Source organism: Xenia sp. Carnegie-2017, unplaced genomic scaffold, assembly GCF_021976095.1.
Source record: "Xenia sp. Carnegie-2017 unplaced genomic scaffold, XeniaSp_v1 HiC_scaffold_23, whole genome shotgun sequence".
Taxonomy (NCBI): Eukaryota; Metazoa; Cnidaria; class Anthozoa; order Malacalcyonacea; family Xeniidae; genus Xenia; species Xenia sp. Carnegie-2017.
This window is the reverse complement of record NW_025813486.1, coordinates 4,680,156-4,704,388: the sequence shown is the minus strand read 5'-3', so window position 1 is coordinate 4,704,388 and position 24,233 is coordinate 4,680,156. Positions and strand designations below refer to the sequence as shown.

At 34.0% G+C, this 24,233-nt stretch overlaps 2 protein-coding genes across 2 annotated transcripts; both read left to right on the top strand.

Moving 5' to 3' along the window:
• The first annotated feature begins 3,796 nt into the window (after nucleotides 1-3,796).
• Nucleotides 3,797-8,981, top strand: LOC124448252 (TNF receptor-associated factor 3-like). The gene is made up of 7 exons (XM_046999248.1): nucleotides 3,797-3,942; nucleotides 4,708-4,759; nucleotides 4,937-5,035; nucleotides 5,457-5,603; nucleotides 6,728-7,367; nucleotides 7,704-7,769; nucleotides 8,501-8,981. The coding sequence occupies exons 1-7, from the start codon at nucleotides 3,797-3,799 to the stop codon at nucleotides 8,506-8,508; spliced, it is 1,158 nt and encodes a 385-aa protein (XP_046855204.1). The 3' UTR covers nucleotides 8,509-8,981.
• Nucleotides 8,982-12,851: 3,870 nt separating this feature from the next.
• Nucleotides 12,852-24,097, top strand: LOC124448251 (TNF receptor-associated factor 2-like). Its single transcript, XM_046999247.1, has 9 exons — nucleotides 12,852-12,910; nucleotides 13,949-14,114; nucleotides 16,989-17,039; nucleotides 17,155-17,232; nucleotides 17,446-17,544; nucleotides 17,614-17,778; nucleotides 20,577-20,678; nucleotides 20,829-21,504; nucleotides 23,332-24,097. Exons 1-9 carry the CDS (start codon nucleotides 12,852-12,854, stop codon nucleotides 23,574-23,576), a joined length of 1,641 nt encoding a protein of 546 aa, XP_046855203.1. The 3' UTR covers nucleotides 23,577-24,097.
• The last annotated feature ends 136 nt before the right edge of the window (nucleotides 24,098-24,233 follow it).

Below are 24,233 nucleotides of genomic sequence, written 5' to 3'. Positions count from 1 at the left end.
AAATATAGAACTTCAAAACAAAGATAAGCACCACCGATACCAATATTTTGAGTATAGAAATGAAATTATGTTTTTTTTTTGGTTTTTTGGATTTTTTTGATTTGTATAGGTTCTCTGTTTGAAAACGGGCACGCTTGTGCATTCTTATTAATTTAATGATTTCAGTGCTTAGAGGAAACAAAATTTGTTCTTCATCATATTTAGATTAGGATAACCGAAAATAGTTGCAAGTAACGCTATTTTGTGGAAAATAATGCTTTGCAATTATCTTTTCTTTTTTTCGCAGACTTTAAAACAAAAGGAGACCCGTCAAAATATGAGTCAAATTAATCCCGTGAGCGCCTTGTTACGATATGTTATGGCCTTTGTTACACAGTTAAGTAATTATGTACCGCGTCCAGAGCTTACTACTGCTGTTCAAAACTTGGGCGACCGAATCACAGCTGTTCGTGCCAATCTTTGGGACAAATTTGTGATTTTAGTTGGAAAAATTACAGGCCTAGAAAGGAGAATTGAAAGTTTAGAGCGTGAAGTGAGAGCTAATACATCTGCTATACAATGGAATACCGAGCGTTTGGAATACGAGGTAGACGATATGGAAGCACAAAATGCGGCTCCCGAACTTTGATGAAATCATGCAAAGCAATTATTGCTATTTTTCGTAACTACCTGCCAATTTATTATTATTTTTTACTCGGGGAAATGATTTTTGTCTATTCAGTTTTATACTTTGGTAATTTTTAAAAATGTTCATTGTATTTTTTTATTGTATCATAAATCCACGATGATGGAATATCCTTGTGAATTTATAATACAATTGTGTTGATATTATGTTATATTGTATTGTAAATGTAATTTAACATGCAGCTTTGATATAGCAAGATCATAAAATGATGTCCATTTATTTGCAATATATATTACTGTAAGTTTTATCTGAAAAACTCCATACATAAATAAAGAGTCTGTGATGACCTACCGTTTCAATGTTCTGTAAGTACAATTAAATAAATAAAAATGAAATTGCTAATTAAATGTAGCGTAAAAGAGACCCATCCACCAGTTCCACAATTGTTATTTTGAAAAATTTTATATTTTATTGATTCATGATAACCACAATTATAAATCTGACCCATAAGTACGCTAAACTAGCTAATCGCAGTGCGAGAGTCCTGTGATTGGAAGGGAAATAGAAAAACTTGAACAGTGTGGACTTTTTAAAAAAATCCTTCTAATACTTAATGCCGAGAAAAAACCTCTTAATTTGTTGCTCGGCGTAAGACTTGATTAGAAAATTAAGAACTAGAAATAAACTTTGATAGCAATTTGTTAAACTCAGTAAAACATTTTTTTACGTTTAAAAATAAAAGAGCTTTTGACAAAGATAAGTTGATCCATTAGAGTTAAAGGGAAAAATTCATAGGATACTGATGTTGATTGGAACATCATTTTGTATTGACTCAAACTGAAGATGATCATGTGATACCTCCTCATGCAAAAAAAGGATGTATTTACAGACTTTAATAAAACGATTTTATGTAATATAGTGTGGAAAAAAAATTTTTGTAACTGATAACGCTGTGAAAGCTACGCTCGAACTGATCTTGATATCGCGCGCTCTATCTCACATGACCTCCTAGTGACGTAGAACAGTGACGAAATAGAATTTGTTTAATTTCACGTTTATATGACTTTTGCATGGGCTTCTATGGTATGCAATATTTAGGAAACAATATATATTGTTTGAAATTGGATCACGTGCCATTTTATTCGGGACTTCCCCTTAAGCATTAGGGATTTCCCCCAATTTTTTGATCGTTTTAAAGAGCCGAGTTTAACACGGCAACTTTAAACTGTATGCGAGAGCGACTATTTGTACTCCTAAATATTTACGTAAGTATTCAAAATTTTTTAATAATAGTCATGTAACGTTTGCGTAAGCGACGGGATTTTAGTTGAGCGTTATTCCCTCACAATTCATGTTGTATGTTTACATCTAAACTACGTCACAGAAATTTTGTTTCTCCATATATTGTCGCTATTCAATAGTCATGTTCGTGTTAATTTTTGGTGAGTTTTTAACAATAATATAAAGTATGATTTGTAGTATAGTATTTTTGTAGCCTATAGCTATAAATCCCCCCAGTCAGAAATATCAAACATTATTAATTTAGCTTTACCTAAACGTTGCATTCCAACGAAAAGTTGAAATTTTAAAGGTCAAGCGCACATAAATATATGTTTCAGGTTTTAATACTTTCTTTTTTTTGATATTGCTTGCTTCCATTACAACATCGATCGAATGCGTTAATCGGTACGTAGTTTGGATGTAGTATTTCGCTTGTTTTCAAAAATATGAAATGTAAGATTTAAATTAGTTTCGATCGGTTGATAATCAACAGGGAAGTATGAAATGTTATTGAAAGAAACTAAAAAATTGTTACACAACCACAACCTTTAACAGGCTGGCATGAAACATGTACACGTAGTTTGCATATTTCAAAGGGAAAATCCCATGTAGTCAGGTATCAGGTCACGTGCAGGTCAAAAGTTTGGTATTTTTTGCTAACAACTCTTGTTTACGTTTTTCAATTTTTTCCAATTTTTTGAGTTGCTATATTTTACACGCACCCATGTATACACCCCATGTGCTTAGTGTTGGGACATCCTTGCTTTTCCATGCTAGAGAACTTTCGTGTGCATATTCTCAAATGCTTTGTATTATTTGTGTACAGCAACTCTTCTATTTCACTCATTTGAAAATTTCCATCATTCCTTCATAGCGAAAGTGCTGACAACCTATATATTTGCCTCACTTCCGCGTATTGTAAATATACGAGTTAGTTAAAAGTTAATTTCTGAATACATCCATACTATACATAGGTGTAATTATGTAAGATTTGTAGTCACATCAGATATAGTTATGAATTGAGTATGAAGAGTAGAAAATCTAATGATATACAATAAGTAAATTGCAAACCGGTACAAGAGTTTCTATTTATGCACTTCATTTAAATGAATTAAGCAATCTCAACTGTTTTTGAGTAAAATTACCATAACGATCAACATGGCCAATGTGCCGATCCTCAATCCAGGACAAAAAAGTACTAAAATGGAGACCCTCGGACTGATATGTATATTACAATGGATAACGCATTTATGTATAAAGTATAGTAAGGGACAGAACAACTGAGAAATATATGTAATCCTATAACGTTTGTCTTCTTGGCTTTATAATCGCAGAAAATTGAGATGGTACAAGGTCGACCTGCATTGTTTTGAAACAAACTGGAGATTATATCATGATGCTTCTTCTTAAAAAATGTAGAAATATTACAGAATCCTACTACTGCTACCAAAATTTCATCTGCAATGATGTTTATGAAAGATTGGTACAAATTCCAGTTGCATTGTATTATTAATCCGGCATAGTGGGTCAAGAGAATGAAGCAATATAAACCCGGCATAGTGGAGCAAGAGAATGAAGCATTGTAAATCCGGCATGGTTGATCAAGTGAATGAAGCATAATAGATTTTATTGCAAAATGAGCTTTTTGCATATTTTGCCACCGTATTGTTTGAAAATTATCCGATCAAAAAAGAGACATACACAGCGAGTTTTTTGAGCATGTGTTTGAGTGAAATTGCTGAAACGTTTGTGTAAAATCACTAAAATGATTACTTACCTCTGTTCCAGTGCTTTTTGTCAAATTGTCGTGTATTTTTAGATTTTATTTGAATAGTTTTTTTTTTATCAAATTTTAGATTCTATTCGTGAAAAGAAATACCCTCATTCAAGATGCCTGGGATCAAAATCCGTGATGTAGACAGGAAAAAAATCCAGCCGTACCTCATTTGTACGTACTGTTGTCTTCTCCTTGTCAATCCTATGCAAACCTCGTGTGGACATTTGTTTTGTCAATCTTGTATCGACATTCTTTTTCGGTAAGGAAATATTTGATTCATTCTATAAGACATAATATTATAGACATCATCCAGATGTTTTTTAAATTACAAATAAAAAAATTCACTCCAATCATATAGAATTACTACTCCTAAAGTACTTTTATAATAACTTTTTCTTTACAAAATCACGTGTTGAAAAAGGGCAGTACTTATTACTTGCTCTAGGTTCTTTTGTCAACAGTATCATAATACAAACAAAAGCTTTTAAGAACTGATTTGCTAGTGAACATAATTAACCCGAGATATGTAAGTAGCTAAACGCGATAAGTTCAACAAAGTTTGATCTTACTTTTATTAATGTTTTTCTTCACGACATAAAGATATTTTGTCACTTTGCTGCTAATACATATGAATGCCGAGCATTTTTTTTTCCTCTCTTTCAAATGTGAAATAGCATATCCGATATAGAAACGTGGAGGCCATTGCATGAAAGAGACATGATTCATCATTAGAAAAGAAATTCTATTTCTGCTAATTTACTTATAGTTTTAGTTGACAACAAATAGCAATGTGATATCAGTCATATCACTATAGTCTAGTTTTTCCAATTATTATAAATATGTATGTAAAAGTTGGATCATTCGGTGGTGACACATATTATAAATTTGTCCAATGCTTGAAGATATTTAAATCTAAATGTAGTTTATCTAAGCTGAAACCACAGATTGGACATGTTTTTCTTACCGGTGCCCATTGTATCACTGTATACATTGTTGAAAGTTTTCCTATACATTCAATCTGTAGAAGTCCTGATCCAAAATGTCCTGAAGATCAAGAAAAACTGAACAAGAACAGAGTATGTGGAAGTATTCCTTAGTTTAGACAAGAAACTTCAATATACAGCTTTATGAATCGTTGATAGTATCAATACAGTATCATGTCATTTCAAAAAAAACACATTCTTCAGACATTAATCATAGAGTGATGAACTGTTTGTTTAATGACCTTTTGAAATTGTATAAATCTTTTATAGATTAACCCAGATGCTTTCCGAAAACGAGAATTGAAAAGCTTTTTGTTGCATTGTCCTTCTGAAGAGTGCAAATGGTTTGGCCCCTACGAAGAATTGGAAGTGAGTTGTCTTCAGGAAGTTCTATCAAAACCTTTAACTAACTTTACAGTTTCTTTTATGCAGGGTCATTCTCAAGTTTATAAGCATGTGCTCATCACCTGCGTGCACTGTGCAACTGCTGTTGCTTTTGGTACGCTTAAGATACGTGGAATATTAGCGATCAAAGGGATTAATACTTTGAGATAAGATGAAAAACCTGAGCTGAAATATATAGCGATATTTATCGCAAAATATATTTCTTATAACAATCGAACATTTGTCTCAAACACATATTATATCTCAATACACAAATTTTCTGTTTCCCTGCCATAATTTTGCTGCTGCTCTCTTTCACCATCTTTCGAATCAGTGAAATAACGTTACCATAATTTTAATCCAGCAACTAAATTTTCGTTGCCTTGTACCTTATTTTGACATATAGGACCACATGTGTGAAAATTCTCCCGTGGTTTGTAAGTATTGTAAGAAAAAGATACCAAGGAAAGATATTGAACAACATGAAAGTACGACTTGTGATGAAGGGACGACTAATTATGAATTTCAAGCCATTGGATGTAGCTATGATGAAGTAAGTATATTTGGACTGTACACATTTTTATGTCAATAATTTTTTTTTATGCTTAACAATTTTAGAAGACAACATCTTATTTGTAACATTATTATCATAAAATTTGAGGTTGAACTGCACAATCAGGATTGCGATGAAAAAGAAGAAATATACACATGCACAGGCATGCATTCTCATCAATAGAAAATAGTATAATTGGTACAAAGAGCAAAAACATTAGATGTAAGTTTGTGCACAACAAAAAATAATCGTATGTTAAATAACTATTGGATTATTCTCTTGCTTTACTTACACTTTGCATCCGTTACTGTCTATTAAGTAACACAATCTTTGGCTTGGATGACAATCATTACTTTTCAAAACTACTAGACAAAACCTGAGCATTTTTTTCGTGTACTATAGTTTCACCATATCAAAAAGTCTACTCTTAATCAATTCCACTTTTGTAACGATCAGTCACCAGTCATGGCATAAGACAAGGTGCAAAAACTAATCATGATGGTCAAGACATGCAATGCAAAAGAGAATGAAAGAAAAATAAGCCAAATCACTCTTCGTACGTTCATTGTGTAACCCATCTCAGCGTTTGGACATATATGTAAACCACCTTATTCCATGATTGTATATACTTGCATTTAAATTTGGACGCTCTAATTGTTGAAAGCCTTGATGCGGATATACTCTTTAGCGCACCGATGGTGATTGCAAACAATATTTTAGTAAAAAAGTCGTTGTACAGGCTTTAGGGATGTGTCACCGCCACTATATTACTCCAAATTTTTGCCTTACAACAGCCCCTTTGAAATCAAATACAATCAACCGACACCAACTTTAGCAGTATGAAATTCAATGTATCATGGCAGCTTATCACTAGTCATATACAAGCAGCTGTGACATTTATAATTTGCTAACTCAATTATGCAATATGTTATGCTATTAGATGATGGTGCAGGTTTGACGAATATAAGGTTTATGTCTATTGGAAGATATGTAGCGGCTGAGAAACCGAATTTTGCCTGTATATTCCTTATATATATGTATTTCAATGTCTTGAAAGATTAGTCATATTAGTTATATTTTTAAAGTATTATATTAAATAATGTCTTTTTGTTATTTTTTCACAGACTGTAAACCAAGATAACGTCCGGCAACATATGAATGGTTGTCTAATTGTTCACTCGAGCGCCATGTTACGTAATGTTAGAGCATTTCTTACAAGGTTGATACCAGGTCCAGAGTTTACCGCTGCGGTTAAAAACATGGCTGACCGAATCAGTGCTGTTCTTGCCAATCTTTCAGAGAAGATTTCCCTGCTAGTAAGTAAGCTTACAGGTCGTGTTGGCAACGATAGTAACCACGTCCAATTGTCTGTAGATGTTTCCTCAATGAACGAAGGAATCACGACCATGGAGCGACAAGTAAGAGATAATTCCTCTACTATACTTCGACTTTCTGAGCGTTTGAATCAGGCTGATGAATTATTAGCACGAAACGTGATGAAGATAGCGTACCTCGAGCAGCAAATTGCTGCGCATGCTTCTGTATCAAATCAGGTAATACACAGTTTCAACGGTACGTTACTTTGGAAAATAGACAACTTCAATAGAAAGAGACAGGACGCCATTAATGGTATCAAAACGGCTTTGTACAGTCCACCGTTCTACAGTTCTCAATATGGTTATAAGATGTGTGGTAAGATCTATATGAATGGTGATGGTTTTGGAAAGGGAACTCATTTATCCTTGTTCTTTATTGTCATGAAAGGTACATTAATATTTAAAGTTTTACCGCTTTGAAAATTGATACATAAAATGCATCGTAATTAAAACATTTAATTATCATTTTACCATGCACTTTCTTTATTTGACAAAGGCAAATCATTACTTGGTTTTAACATGGATATTCACCCAGGAATTTCTTGAATTTTTATTCTCGAGTTCGGTGATCTGACACTGTAAATCATTACAGTTAAATTGTTTACTATACGTGAGTTTAAGGTTTCTAAAATACTCGTGAAATTTCTCGATTAGTTTTTGAAATTATGGCAATGTATAAAAAGAGTTGAAAAACAACAGCGGTCATCTATATTATTATTCCTAGGTGATTACGATGCACTTCAAACATGGCCATTTCAAAAAAAGATCACAATGATGTTAATGGATCAAGGTAATGAAGGTCACATGATTGATGCTTTTCATTCAGATCCTCAAAGTTCCTCGTTTCAGAGACCAAAGTCTGATATGAATATTGCTTCTGGATCTTCACTCTTCATGCCATTGGAAAGTTTAAAAAATCGTCAATATATTAAAGATGATACACTGTTCATCAAGCTGATCATTGACGAAACAAGTCTTCATTTTTAAAGCACATTTGTTTATTATTTGTTTTAGAAATGTTTTCTTCAAATTCAATTATTTCTTGACAGTAAAAACTTTCTCAAGAAAAACTTGCTTCAAAAGAATGAGATACTCCAATTGAGGTATTGGAAAAAGATTGCGGTTGTTATAGCACAGTGCTACCACAATAGATAGTAATCTAATAGTGTTTTGCCTTGACCTGATATCCTTACACATTTGTACTCCTCATTTGTTTTTTCAATACAATGGTTTCAACCCATTTCCTGGAATACGAAAATGTGAATTTTTTCTATAAACCCCCAATCAATTCTTCTCTGTTAGACAGATGTTCAAGCAGCTCATGACTGAAGGAGATTAACGACCGTTTGTTCACTTTATCCATTTTATCCAACAATTGGCACTTTTTTGACGTTTTTTCTATTTGCAGGACAATTAACATATTTTCATAAAAAGTAGTAAGGGCTTTTTTATCAATGCCTATGTTAAACAATTTATTATTATTTTTTATCTTGATTTCAAATCATTGTTATGTGTATATAGGATTGTGATGTCTTTCGGAAATTGTGATTTTCAAGGAAAATTGGAGATTTCTTGAAAACGATAAAGATGTAACGTGGTTGTATCAAATGCTTATGTAGTTCAATTGCAAACCGATATATTAATGTGATTGATTTTTCTGGCCAACGATATCTTTCTTTAGGTTGACCTCTTTTTAAGGCTTATAAATTCGTTTTAAAGATAACATTGTAACTAATTTTTTTGTGCATTTTATTTTTTATCTTGATTTCAAATCATTGTTATGTGTATATAGAACTGTGATGTCTTTCGGAAATTGTGATTTTCAAGGAAAATTGGAGATTTCTTGAAAACGATAAAGATGTAACGTGGTTGTATCAAATGCTTGTGTAGTTCAATTGCAAACCGAGCTTTCTTATAGGCTTATAAATTCGTTTTGAAGATAACATTGTAACTAATTTTTCGTGTATTTTATTTCTTCTCAATAAACTTATATTTGAAGAAATGCAGCCTATGTGTTTTTGTTTGTGTTTTTGGTATTAATGATCAATCGTAAGTGTCCAAGTAAATTGTGTATAGATTTAACTTAATAAAATATAAATGAAACTTTAAAATATCACACCGTCCCCCACGCATCTGCTTTTGATTTTACCCCATTCAAAAATCTGCCAAATATTAGCTATCTTCAGGACAAAAATTATGGCGGCAAACGGAACGCTTTCACATGATACGTATAGTACGACCACAGCAAACAACAAATAACAGCACATAAAAACTGAATACTGTCGTAGATAGGATATTACTCACGATTTCTAATGTATTCAAGAGCCATTAATTCAATGAAGTAATTTATGGTCAACCGTCGCATGTACATTTTGTGTTTTAGATTATTAGCCGAATTAACACACATCCTTTCAAAACCTGTTGTCACCGATTTCGAAGTTGTTTGGTTGCTAAAAGACATAAGGTTGTCCGGGGGTACACTTTTAGGACATTTTTCATTTTCTTAGCCTGTACATTGTCATTTACAGCACTTTGACGACACTTTTAAAGTAGAAAATAAAGTTTGAATTTTTGTAAAATATGTGAGATCGTCATCCAACGCACTTCAAAAGTTCTGCCATTTTTTTGCTCAAAAATAGTTTCTTCTCAACTCATGGTGTGGCTTCCGTACCCAGCCCACCTAGCCATTACCCCAATTTTATTACTCACCACACACACGACACAGACTTAAAGTGGTTATATCACGAATTTTAGCCCCCCTTTTTTATTAGCTAAATTGAAAGACCTTGTGATTTTAAATCTGCAATTATAATTGAAATTGGATTGGTGAAAGTGATTTTACGGAGGTTCAAAGTCACGATTTTCAGCATTTTTTTGCGAACTTTTTGATCGGTATGCTAATGACTTGTGACGTAGAAAGTTGAACACATATATCAACATGGCGTATTCTACTATTAATCTTAATAAGAAACGCGGAGGAAAACGCTGTGTTGCTGGCGGACCTAATCAAATTAGTTGCGCCAATGATTCAAAAACCGAAGGAATGTCGATGCATCTGTTTCCTAAAAAAGAAACAGAGCCGCAAAGACATAGAAAACGGGTAAATTTTGTGCGTAAACATAGACCGGGTTTTGAGGCTTCCTCTACCTCGTGTCTGTGTTCTGCGCATTTTGAAGATTCTTGTTTTGACCTTAATTTGAGCGTGCAAGTCAAGCTCAAAAGAAGATTGAAGAAAGATACTATCCCAACCATTGACGTGGCTGGGATTCCTGAACCATTACAGGACGAAATAACCGATCGAAAGCGCAGACAAGTAAGTTTACGCTTGTTTATGTTAATTTTTCTTTTGTCATATAAATTCGATATAAGTTTTGTAGATTATTCGACATACTTCCCATAAGCCATCGCTGTAGAATATGAGAATTGAAGCATCAGTAACAAATTATTTTTCATATCAATTTGTAGAATATGTTGAACAAGTAAAGAATGTTCTTTTCATGTCTAATAAACAAGAACTTTCAACTATAATGGAAAGATATAGAGGAAAAGCACCTGAACCTTTGTGCAGCCAGTTTCCCACCAAACGATCCAAGGCTGAGGCAATAAAAAAATATGTTGCGAGGAACAAGCATGTCAGTCATGCACTTTATCCGTGCTGTAAGTATGGGATAATGGTATTGTTTACAATTATTTTAGGATGTAATGATCTGCATTTTTTCCTTAGTGGAACAGCAAAGACAGCAGTGACAAGACCTAACAGATGATGCGGATCAAATATTAAATAGCGCTGGGAATAAAAGTACTCGCAAATGTACTAAATGCAAAGCTCCAATGAAAGGACATCCTCGAGGTCAATGCTCCACTGAAAAAGAATAAATTGAAGTTGGTAGATGATAGGGCAGTGGTCAGACATTGCTTGGAGCCTGTCTGGAATGGAGAAGTAAGGCACCTCCTTCCCACCACCAGCCTGAGGGTTCACCTTAGGCAAGTGATAGTACCCTCTAGCCTCCCTATCTGGGCACTGATATACACACCTTTCCTGATGATTACAGTATTAATATAACATTGAATGGTATGTATACTTGTCAGATTGAAGATGACTATCTCACTCAATTGTGCAACTAATTAATTTTCATGAATAATTTTTTTTATTGTAGTTTAATGCTCAACATGCCCTTTGCAGATGCAGTGCACTCAAGTGTGAAGACCTTATAAGATAAGTTCATGTGGCTTGCTATTTTCCATTTTTATATTTATGCTATGATTTAATTCCATATAATTTTTCTTTTGTCTTTTTTCCCAGACTGACATTGAAGAAAAGATTTTCTTTACCATATAGTGCATCCATGTATCTCCTGTTTGGTTTCATCTAGGCATATTTCCTGACCATTCTAAACTCAGCAAAGAAGGCCAACAGTCTCTACAGTGCACAAGTTAAAAGACCTTTCCATCATCGCCCCTCTGATGGTATGTAACCTTTTGTGTTACCACTTGGATATGCTTTCCGAATAAAGTGGTAAACACAAGCAGGTAAAGGCCGAGCATTCTCCCATCCCATAGACCCACAAAACCATCGCATCAACCATCTGTATGCCACAGCTCTCAAGTACCTGAAGTAAATAAAAAGGTTGGACTAATTATTGTTGATGAAACAATGTTGATGATAACATTGTTTCTCATACAATTTACAATCTTACATATTTAATGATTGTGATGCTTGGCGGCGATAAGCACGTCCATTCCTATCTCTCAATAGTGGCCCGACATTTTCAAGGACAGCCTCATGAACTAAAGGCCCAAATTTGGCATGCTGTGTTATGCATGATATTTTCTCAATGCTGCCATCGAATGTCCTTTTCTGCAAAGCTGGTCCTATTTCCTTACAGCATCTGTACTCTAATGCGCCTTCTAACAAATCGGTATGACAGCATTGACAATTACACCTGAAACGTGGGAGCATTGTGGTTTATAAAGTAACTTCATGTATATTACAAACAGAAAACAACAACTTACCATTCACCGAGTGGAATTACGCCATCACTTCGTTGTTCTAAGGTCGCAGGGAGAATTCCATCGGGATCATCTGGAGTATATAGCTCAAAGCAGCTTGTCGCACCAACAGAGATTCACCTTCCAAGAGTCTGATCACAAGCATTTGCTATCCAGAGCTGAAGAAATTTTCAACAAGATGGGGTTGCCAGCATGAGGAGGTGCCAAGAGACAAATATCGGAAATGGGTAAACACAAACCATGAAAATGTTTCAGTAACAAACAGTGGATTCTGGATTCATTTGACCCATGGATCTCTTGGTGCTTCTCAAGATGGACTTGTCTCTTGCCAATGTTGTGGCAATGGGATTTGTGAAATAAAGGTTTGTTAGTCATTGTGTCTATGTTTCATGGGGGAAAGGTCAACATATTAATTACATTACCTGTTGATTTTGTTTTGATTGTGTCATTTTGCCATAAAGATGAGACAATTGAAACTTCAACAGATGAAAGGTTGTTTTGCATTGAAGTAAAAAGTGATGGCACAAAACAACTTAAAAGAATCATGCATATTACTTTCAAGTAAGTAAATTTGTAAATTATTCTAATTTTGTTTAACAAGCTTAATGTATAGCAATTCACATTCTTAGGTTATTGCTCAGTTGTCATGCACTGGTTTCAGCTACTGTGATTTTGTTGTGTGGACAGAAAAAGACTTGTTTTCATAAATTCCTTTAACAAGCTTAATGCATAGAAATTCACTTTTTTAGGTTATGGCTCAGTTGTCATGCACAGGTTTGAGATACTGTGATTTGTTGTGTGGACAGAGAAAAACTTGTTTGTTGAACAAATCTTGCAAAATAACGAATTACTTGAAAGGAACATGGAGGCAGCAAAGAAATTTGTGTTGAGTAGACTCCTTCCAGAGTTAACTGGAAAATGGTACTGAAGACCCAAAAAATTGAATAAATGAAATATAATGAAATCAAATGTCTTATGAATATTATTAGTACAATTTTAAGTGTATGAATGCAAAATCTTTTAAAGATATTATTTAGTTATAAGGTAAGACAGAATCACAAATGTTAATTAGTGCACAGCTAACAGTAACTATTTTGTCAATCGTAGTGGGCTCATTTTCTTTAGAATTGACAAAATCAATTGGCTGAGTTGAACTCAGAAGTGCATATTTCTTTCTAATGTTTCCAATCACTCTTTCCACATGAATCTACACATTAGCAATTCGTCTGCTTTGTTCAACTTCAATGCCACTGAGCTGATTTTGCCCCTTAGTAAAAGCTGGCATCTTGATTGTTGCACAGTACAAACCAACTGACTCCTGGACATCAAAGCCTTTATCAACTAAGATTACATTTCCAGGTAAGAGCTTATCAAGGAGACAACTGTTCTCAGTCCAATGTTTGTCACTGACTCTCCCTCCCAGCCACTGGAAACAAAGCTAACTGTACACTGGGGGAGTGACAGCATTTAAGTACTTAATCGTGTTGTGGTGCTTGTAGGATGAGTAAGTTTGTGCCCTCGCAAGAGGATTTAATGCACGATGCAAAAAAATCTCAAAGCAGTCAATGATGGCAACACATTTAGGGCAGTGTTTTCTAAAATCCATGGGCAAGGTCTTTCTAAGGCTTCCCTATCAGGCCATAAAATAAGAGGGCTTAATCAATTATAAAGAACAATTACTTGTAAGAAAATTCTTGATACAGTTCCCTTGTTGATGTTTCCAAATCGATAAGCCAAATCTACACCAGTTAAATTAAGTCGCAGTTTCATAACTGTTAAAAGCAACTGCGTAAATGGTGACAAAGAGCATTTGGGAGAATGCATAAGGTAGGGGCGTACCAGCTCCAGTGTTGCTGACAAGATCTTCTAATTTGGCAGACCAGTGTAAAAAAGGACTTTTTCATCATCATTTAAGAAGGATTTCTCGTCAAGCGTCATGTCACTTATTTTGTTTTTTAGCTCAAGATTTTCTTGGGTCAAGCGATTTATCGCACTCTTCATTGCAGTTATTTTATCTAAACTCAGTTCTCTTTGTGAATATTTGGTGTTCGATTCTGATTCTGACAATGAAGCAGATGTGGCTGATATGACTCCGTGTTCATCGTCTACAAGATGGGTTGTCAAGGTCAATTGAGTCACTGCTGACAGTACTGTTTCAACGGATTCACTTTTTTTCGTTTTTCATTTCTTTCCGAAATACGAGCATAGCGATCGACATCAACTTTTTCGACATATGTATGTCCAAGGTTTTGAGATGGAGCACAGTCTGGATTAGGGGGTGTTTAGTGTTTACATGAATCCGGAATGACTTTCAATCCCGATCGAAACTTGATGTCAATCCGTGTTTACATGAAACTAATTGTTGTTTTTCTTCGCACTCATTTTAACCCATTTAGCCTCTTTATTTACTTACGAGCTTCAATTTGCCAGAAGACAGTACCCATGGCACATGCGTGCTTCGTCATTAATCACAATATCATTCTAGAATGAAACTCAATTCGCGTTTACATGAGATAAAAGTAAATTTCCATCCGGAATGAAATTTCGATCCGGAATGAAACTAGGAATGAATTCGATCCGGATCGAGTTGTGACTCATTCCGGATTCATGTAAACATGCAATAGGATTTCTTTTAAAGTGGAATGAGTTCATTCCGGATCGAAACTCATTCCGGATTCATGTAAACACCCCCTTAGTTTGGTCCGTTAAAGCCGATGGTTTCCCTGCCATTGTGAACAAAACAACAAATGGTATAAAATGACACAAGCGAGCACAACAAAGCTTTTTACAACTCATTGGCTTACCAGTAACAAAATGAAGGCTACACACTCGTAAATACGTGCATTTAGAATCATCAATGTCTGCCCGACGAATTCTTCGAAGCCACAAAGAACGACGTTCCTTGTGTAAATCTTGCAATATTTTGCTCGCATTGGTTTTCACAGCTGGTATGCGATAAGAACTTAATTCCTTATCCCTATCAGCACGCTTCGAACAGCCATAAATTGCGCAAAAGTTTACCATCCTTGACAATAATATTTCTTTGTTATTTACATGTCGCGTTTGCTTGTCCTCCAGATGTAACGTCACTGGGATTGTGACGTCATATGCAATGGGTCTATTGACGGAAACAGACGTGTTCAACTATCTACGTCACAAGTATCAATATGGCGTCGTAAAAAATTCGCAAATAGTACCCGACTTTGGAGGCAAAATTAAGCAACTTATATTTATCTGTTTAAGTCCAGCGACATGTCATAGTTCTTCAAATAATCCAAATTTTCAATTAAGCTCATAAAAAAGGGGGGCTAAAATTCGTGATATAACCACTTTAATAACATTATCAAACGTTTCTGCATGGACCTTGAAATTTGACATTTTCAAAATTATAAACTACTTCTTATTCAAATATCCTATATCTGATTTAATCATGTCTGCGGCTAGTCTTCCAATTTACTTAATTCCAAATATAAAGATAAAACGTCTACTAATTTATTCAGACGGAATGTAGCGTTCCAGTTGATCTCGGAGGACTGATAAATTATAAAATGAACATGACAATTTAATCATTCTATAGAGCTATTCAGATTTTTAACAATCGTCACCATTAATAAATTATAAAGCTGGATAAGCCACTGCACAATAAAGGTGTCTTCAGTCGCAAATATTGAAGTATGTTCTTTCAGAATATGGATTTTGTTCCATGGAAGTGATAAACGGAGGCCAGCTGTTCAAAGCTAAACGGATACTGTAGTTCAACTCAGACCAAGAGGTGCTAAATTCCCTTACTGCATTTGGGGAATTCCCCGAAGTGTTGACTTGTGGCTTGATCAGTTGAGTAACGTATCAGGGGGGGGACAGTACAGAAAAGCGTATACTCAGATGTTTATGATGTCTGATAACTGGATCTGAATTGAGATCATGAAAACATGAATGATGTGCTGAACAAAATACTGGGAAAGTTCCTTTGGAACTTAACTTCTTTAAACCTAACAATAAATTTATTTTCTTGTATGACGATAGTCGGAGTTCCTCCAAATTGATTTCTGACCATTGCACATTAAAACAGTATAGATTTTACCGTTTTCAACAGCCTAAATTGTCTAAATTAAGCACATTCAGCCAACCCGGAAAAAACTAAACAATAAGAAATTTATGATCAAACTGGAAATACCCACTACTTTATGACTTTAGAGAAGTCCAAATTTACACAGTAGATCGTTTTGTTTTCAACAGTCTAAACTGTCTAAAATAAACACAGTCCTAATTAAAACTGAGCGCAAGCAGAAAGTTCCTTTCGAACTTAACCTTTTTAAACTCTAACGGAATTTCGTTTCCTTGAATGACGACACTCTAGGTGAAAGGGAAATTTGGTGTTTACATAAAACACAACAGTCGATTCTTCAAGTCATGCAAAATATCAAGGAAGGGATTTATCGTCATCGAAGATGCCAGGAATCAATATTCAAGATAAAGATCGAGAAAAGATTAGCGCTAAGTTTATATGTAGTTTCTGTGATCTTCTTCTTATCAATCCAATACAGACAATGTGTGGACACTTGTTTTGTAATTCTTGTATCGACATTTTGCTTGAGTAAGGCAGATTGCACACAATGAAGTCAAAATTTGTGAAAATATAATAAAATTAAATATATTTGAATTGTTATAAAACACTTCATAAAAACACGGACAACGACAAGAACGATGAACCAGTCAACCAGATATTATGTTAAATTAGCTTGTTTGGCTCCTTATTACTACATTAACAAAATTAATTTATGGAAGCCTACCAGTAAAATTTGAGAAACGTGTTTGATATCATACATCGCTATACGTTTCTAGTAAACTTAAACTTTCAGAAATAGTAAAATGCTTGTCACCATAGCAACCCAGTCATATTAATATAGTATCACATATTCCTATGTTTTACTCAAATATCCCAATGTTTTATGCAACGTTTTGTGCCATGCTGTATCATGCAACCCAATGTTGTATCCAGTATGACAAAGCCCAATGGCGTGTGACATATCCTAGTGATATGCCTGCATTGGTTAGTGAAGAGACATCTTCAAGTTCAAAGTTTACATTTATATTTAAGCAGTCTGTGTATTTTCCGTCTGCTAGCATGACCTCAGTTACGGTATATTTTCATCATATTTCTTAAGACTTTTTATGCTTGTTCAATCTATAGAGATCCTAATCCAAAATGTCCTGAAGATCAAGAAAAATTGAGCAAGGATGACGTAGGTGATGTTTTATACTAAACTGCCAGAATATTATAAAGTTTTGATAGGAAATTTTGGTACAACCTTACCGATCATTGCTTTGGAAAGCTTAGTACAAAAAAACTTAACTTACTCTTATGTTATTACCAACAAAACTCATTGCCAACATGCTCATGTGAATTTATGCAGATTTACTATACAAACCGTTGCATTTCTACCATATTTTTGTAGGTTTTCCCTGATACTTTCACAAAGCGTGAATTGAAAATTATTCGTTCACATTGTCCTTTTGAAAAGTGCAAATGGTTTGGTACCTACAAAGATTTGGAAGTGAGTTTTTTCAAGGAAGTTATCTGTAGAATGTAAAATTTTTATTTATTCAAATTTCTTTTGCGTTAGGACCATTCTCAAGTTTGTGAGCATGCACTCATCAGCTGTGTTCACAATCAGTGTAACATTCAGTTACCTCGCTCTCTCCTCAATGAACATTTGAAGAATGAATGTGAATATCGAAATGTAAAATGTGAATATTGTGGTAAAGACGTCCCGTATGCTTTACTTAAGGTATGCGGAGTATTTGCACACAGATAAAAGGAGAGCATTGCAAGATGTGAAGCATTACGTAAGGGCTGCAGTACAATCAATAATTGAAGGGACTTATATTTATATGTGCATGATATGCCGTATTAAGTTTCTTTAAATCTATTGTATTCTCCGGATTAAAGCATTCGTATGAGCTCCCACCCCTCAAATTATCGATAAGCGGCACACAATTTGAACTGTTTACCTTACATCTGGATTTGGGATTTATGGCAAACAGTTAAACCATTCAGATATTTTATCTAGAAATTTGGTGTTAACATTCCATCCATGTTTAAACTATTAGACAGCACATTATACCTACTGAATTGTTGTTGTTTTATACCCCATTAACAGGGGCGGATCTAGGATTTTTCAAAAATCAGTCATAAAACGTCGGAGACACTCCGCGCCGGGGGGGGTCTGAGGAATTCTCCCCTGAGAAATTTTGAATTTCAGAACCTCTAAAATGCCATTTTCAGCGTTTTAGAGCAATACAAGATGTATTTTGTGGGCATCGTTTTTCAGTAAAAACAACACATTTTGCTTACGTATTTTTCAAAAACAAAATGAAATGAACAATACTTGAATGTTTTGCCAAATATTTAGGCTCATTATCATGCCAAATATATGGCTCATTAGCATGTCTAGGAACGTAAAATGTATTTTACAATAATGCTATTCAAAAACAGATATAGTCTTTAAAAATTTCTACCAAGTTGTCAGGCATAGACCCCCTAGAGACCCCCATTCAAACCTCTATGTAATAAGTTAAGTTAGAAATTTGGTACTACAAGTGACAGTTCATAAATATAGAAAAGCTCAGACTTCAAACCATGTAAGTTTATTGTAACCCTTTACCCATCTCCACATCAGAGCCAGCAAATTCACTTTTTAAGAAAAAACTCAAAATTTTTTTCGGTCAAAGATTAAGAAAATTATCAAAGTGAAAAATTGCAGTTAAGGACAGCTTAATGCCATGAATGTTTCTTAGGCATTTTACTAGACTATTATCTTCTGTAAGTATATGCAAGGTGTGCTATATAGCAATCACTAGTAGCATTGTATTTGCAAATACAAACAGAATGTAACCAACATGTCTTTAATTATATAATTACATGAATGTTAAAATTGGTTCATGTGTCATGCTTACTGGTTATGATAAATATCTTTTCATATGATCAAAGCTCGTTTAAATGTAAATCTGAAATAATTTAGTTTAGAAATTATACTGATCATCAGAAAAATTACCTAGTGATCATGAAAAATACTTTGCTGTTTTGCCAAATTTCAAGGTTTATCTGCATACATTGGACGACATTTTTACTTTATAGAAAATGCTATTCATACATCAATAGCCCTTTGGAATTTATGGCAAGCAATCTGGTATGAGCCGTAGATTAACACACCTTTACATCTCTACATGAGGTGTTCAGTTAGAAAAGGGGAAAATATGTGACATGGGACAACATTTCATGTATGTGAAATACTCAGGTTTAATACCATTCCAGTCAAATTGTCAAAATAAAAAGCTTCATGGATCATAAGACTCAAAATCACAGGTTATAGTAAACAGCTTCTCATGTAATCAATGTTAGTTTTCTCAAATCTTAAACAATATGTACTATAACTGTCCAATTATTGAATGATCAATGATCATAAACTGAAAAGCCCCAAACATTTGTTTATGATAAAGTAAATAATAGTATGGCACCTTATGGCTACAGATTTTTTGTCCATTGAAATATATTTGCAGAAATGTAGGATTTCGCTGCCATATAACGGCCATGATTCCCGAAGCATTAAAGAAATCATAGCTAAAAGTCCTTCGACAACAAAAAATTTAGAAGCATCAATCTGCTTACCATACGCCATATTGACATAAATCGCATCACACACTCGCATAAATTGACTTTGATATATTGCATTCATGCATACACTTCACTTGTCCTTTACTTACGATTTTCGATGTAAATTTCTGCTGATAAAACTCAAAACAATGTTGGCTTGCTTTTGAACATCAATGACTGAAATGTCGCTCGCGAGATCGTCTTTGCCAAGCATTTACAATTCATCCATAAATTTTTCACCCTCTTGAAAAAATTCCCAGTTTGGAAAGCAGCATTCATGTCAACATATGAATTTGTAAAAGATTTCCATAAATTCCATCTGATTGTAGTTTAGTTTCTATCATGCTTCAGAAAATTACTATGAACGAACAAACATTCAATTCAGACAATGAGCTTGACTATGTTAGTTCAGTTGGCTATCACTCGAAATCGGTCAAACCAATCACAGTAAGACAAAAATTCAAATGAACCAATTGTAAGATAGCAATTGGACTCCCTTATAGGTCCGGCCACCCCTATTATCGGTCGAGATTATTCCAGACTGTCCACTGATCTGGCCATTGACCAATAAAATAGCGTTTCTGGCGTTCATAGACTCCTTTATAAGTCGAACCAGTCAAGCCACCCCGCTTATCAGTCGGTTATTCCAGGTCAATTAAAATTCAACTGATCTGGTTACCAAGGTGATATTCGTTGCATTAGTCATTAGTTTTCAATAATAAATAAAGCTGGATTTTTATCACGAAGTAAATGCGATAATAAAGTAAGAATAATTAATGAATTTTTAATTAATATGAATAGGTAATTTTTGAATTTCAAACATCAGTCGCGCGACGGATTTGACATACTCTAGATCCGCCCCTGCCCATTAACATATAGGACCACATAGACAATGTTTGTGAAAATGCACCCGTGGTTTGTAAATATTGTCAGAAGAAGATACCAAGGAAAGATATTGAACAACATGAAGAAGCAACTTGTGATGAAGTGCCGACGAAATGTGAATTTAAAGCTATTGGTTGCAGCTACGTTAAAGTAAGAATATTTGAACTGTTTGCAATTCATGTCATCAACGGCACAGGGTCACTGCGACGGTCTTTAAACTACAGATTCAGTCAAAACCGTATTCATATTAGTTTTTTGAAAAAGATTGTGTATGCAAACATAATAGTTTTTCTTTCATAGCTGCTGAAACGAAAGGAGATCCAACAACATAAGAATGACAATTTAATTGATCATGTGAGCTTCCTGTTACGATATGTTGTAGCATTTGTTACACAGTTAAGTAACTATGTACCACGTCCAGAGTTTACTACTGCTGTTCAAAACATGGGTGATCAAGTTACTGTTGTTCGTGCTAATCTTTCAGAAAAATTTGTAATTTTAGTGGGTAAACTTACAGGTCTTGAAAGGAGGATTGAAAGTTTAGAGAATCCTTGTAATAGCAATATTAATAACACCCATTATCTAGATGTTTCCTCGATGTCTGAAAGGATAGCGACTCTCGAGAGACAAGTGAAAGATAATTCCTCAAATATACTACGATTTCGTGAGAGCTTAGACGAAATTGACGAATCACTCGCGAGAAACACGATAAAGATTACGGACCTTGAAGCGCAACGTGGCTCGCGTGCACTGGGGTCGAATCAGGCCATACACAGCTACAATGGTACGTTACTTTGGAAAATAGATAACTTCAGCAAGAAGAGACAGGACGCCATTAATGGTATCAAAACAGCCTTGTACAGTCCACCATTCTACAGTTCTAAACATGGTTACAAGATGTGTGCTAAGATCTATATGAATGGTGATGGTTTTGGAAAGGGAACTCATTTATCTTTGTTCTTTGTTGTAATGAAAGGTAAAATCATTTTTAGGTTTTTTTTAATTTTTAATGATTTAAAATTGGCTTGTGTATATGTTGCAAGCTTTGTGAGAGCCATTTCTCAGCCTGATTCAATCAAGGTATAGATTTTAATATTATTGAGTGAAATGTTAACTCATTTATTTGCATTAAGTTCTCAAATTGATACTATGTTTGCAATCATCAAGAAATTTAACAAAGTCATTTCAATCAATTAATAATTTTAGCAATCATTGGAATTTATTGAAAGAATATTTTTTAGCGTTAATATAGCTGCTTATGAATGTCAGTTATTTTGTTATTATAACTGAAAACGGTGCCCAATTGCTTAAAGTCGAGATATAGTATAAATTCACGATAATGGCAGATTTTCTATACCTTTGATATTGTTATTGTGGTCATTATCGTGTAATTGCCTCTATTTGACTTTCACAAATATTAGGGGAATCCCTGTGCATGGCAATAAGTATTCCCCTTATAGCTCTGTGTGGGAAGAGCATAATGCATACTTTTACCAGGAACTTGTGAGCTTAATGTTCCTGTTTTGCTTTCTATACAAAGTTCTTTTATTTATAGAGGATATTTTGAGTTAAAAGGCTGCTTAATCATTGCGTCAGATATCGTTTTTTTTTGATTTAAGACATACACCTGCTAAGAATAACAAATTTTCCTTGAAATTGTTAAAACATATGTTCCTGTGATGTTTCTGTTTCACTTTTTAAATAAACTTGTCAACATGAATGTGTGGATGTCTTGTGACTTAAAGATTTAGGCAACAGAGAATATAGTTAGATGTTACGGTTGTGATTTAGCAGTGGCGGATGCCTTGTTAAGCAAAATAAATTACAACAGCTCATCCAATAACTAAATTTTTTTCTTTGTAAGTTCATAACCAGTGGCATTGTTATAAAGATAGCTTATTAAAAGATTAGCAGCTATAACTTATTTTGTCTAACCCTTGATTTGCTACTGCCTCAGTTTGAGTGCAACTCACTAAAGCTTGACTGGCGTTAGTTTCTCCATAGTATCAGACGACAATTCTACGTAAGAAATGTAAGAATTTTACTTTGAGTTCTATTCACGAGATATCAGTCTTTCAAAATCATCCTAATTATTTAAATACAAACTGCTTTTAAAACCAAAATCTGCGTTGTGTATGAAATAACTGCCTTCTTGTGGGCGTACGAATAATTTTAAGCTGCATATGACGGTTGACAAGGTCTGGATCCACGCATGTCATACACAAGCCGAATATTTTCCTTTCAATGAAATAAGCTATTGCAAAATGCTCTATCTGTGAACTTGAAGATGTTCAATGACTTTTAATGACTTTTTCTATATATATATATGGGACAGGAGAGCAAAGTTTATAGATGCTAGGTGATGGCGTTTTGTTTATATTCAAAACATATTCAGAGCATATTGCGCACTAAAGAATATACATACGCACCAGCGAAGGCAGAAAATTTAAAACTAGTTTGAAAGACTGAAAAATATTAAGGAATGTAAAATGTTACTTGTCAATCATGAAAACGAATTGATTTAGAATGTGAATAGAGCTATCTTGAACGTATACAGTTTTGTTTTCCTCGGTAGAAAACTTTTGGGTATCAACTCTTGAAAACATGGAGCCTGGAAGAATTAACATTTAATTTAGTAAGGAGTATTTCTAAATGTTTGGAAATGGCGATGAATTTCAACCCACATATTATATACTGAACAACATCGACAATTTTATAGTCACACAGCAGCAACAGATCTTGAGGTTTTGGCTGAATGCTATTTTTATTAAAAAGAAACATAACTAAGTATTCTACTTCCCAGGTGATTACGATGCGCTACAAACATGGCCATTTAGAAAAAAGATCACAATGATATTAATGGATCAAGGAAATGGTGATCACATGATTGATGCTTTTCATTCGGATCCCCAAAGTTCTTCATTTCAGCAACCAAAGTCAGATATGAATATTGCTTATGGATCACCTCTCTTTATGCCATTGGAAATTTTAAATAATCGTCGATACATTAAAGATGATACATTATTCATTAAGCTCATTGTTGACTGAAATGGTTACGATAACTCAAAGAGTTTAGGTTTTTGATCATATTTAATCTTAATTCTTAGCTAGACTTCAATTTACATTCAGTTAATTTTTTAAAATTTAAAATCAAACTTTTAACTTTTAGGTAGAATGATTTATAATTTACTTCTTTAGAAATCAATTTCGTGTTTTGATTGGATGAAGATCAACGATAAGCGGAATTTGAAGAACATTATATGTATAGACGGAATAAAAATATAATGGGACAACTATTTCTAGATCGTAAAAACCTGGTCAATAAGTAAGTTTATAATTAGAGAAAGTTTGTTGAATTCCCACTGGCTAACTAAAAGATACTCACCAATTAATATTCATGTTAAGCAACATCAATTTATTAAACGATGTTGTGTTAAGCTAGGAATATGTTTAGCTATTTCTTGTTACTTTTTATCAGTATTGTTAATTAAGCTGAAAACTTTTATTTCATTTGATACTTTTTAACTTATTGATGTTAATAATAATTAAATAAACTTTCTTATCATAAACCATTGAACTAAATAGATGGAAGGTTACGTCAGTCGATATTTTGAAGCCTGTAGTTCCCAGTCTTTCCACGCATTTTTAAACACACGGCCGATAGACAGAAGCGTAAAATAACTTGTACAAACTACGAATACATAA

Bases quoted from the DNA above. Each gene is read 5' to 3' on its own strand.
- LOC124448252 (XM_046999248.1), top strand. From the start codon at position 3,797: ATGCCTGGGATCAAAATCCGTGATGTAGACAGGAAAAAAATCCAGCCG. The intron at 3,943-4,707 runs GTAAGGAAATAT...TTCAATCTGTAG, and splicing joins TGTATCGACATTCTTTTTCG to AAGTCCTGATCCAAAATGTC. The intron at 4,760-4,936 runs GTATGTGGAAGT...AATCTTTTATAG, and splicing joins AAAAACTGAACAAGAACAGA to ATTAACCCAGATGCTTTCCG.
- LOC124448251 (XM_046999247.1), top strand. From the start codon at position 12,852: ATGGAGGCAGCAAAGAAATTTGTGTTGAGTAGACTCCTTCCAGAGTTA. The intron at 12,911-13,948 runs GTACTGAAGACC...TTTGTTTTTTAG, and splicing joins CCAGAGTTAACTGGAAAATG to CTCAAGATTTTCTTGGGTCA. The intron at 17,040-17,154 runs GTTAGTGAAGAG...ATATTTCTTAAG, and splicing joins CTAGTGATATGCCTGCATTG to ACTTTTTATGCTTGTTCAAT.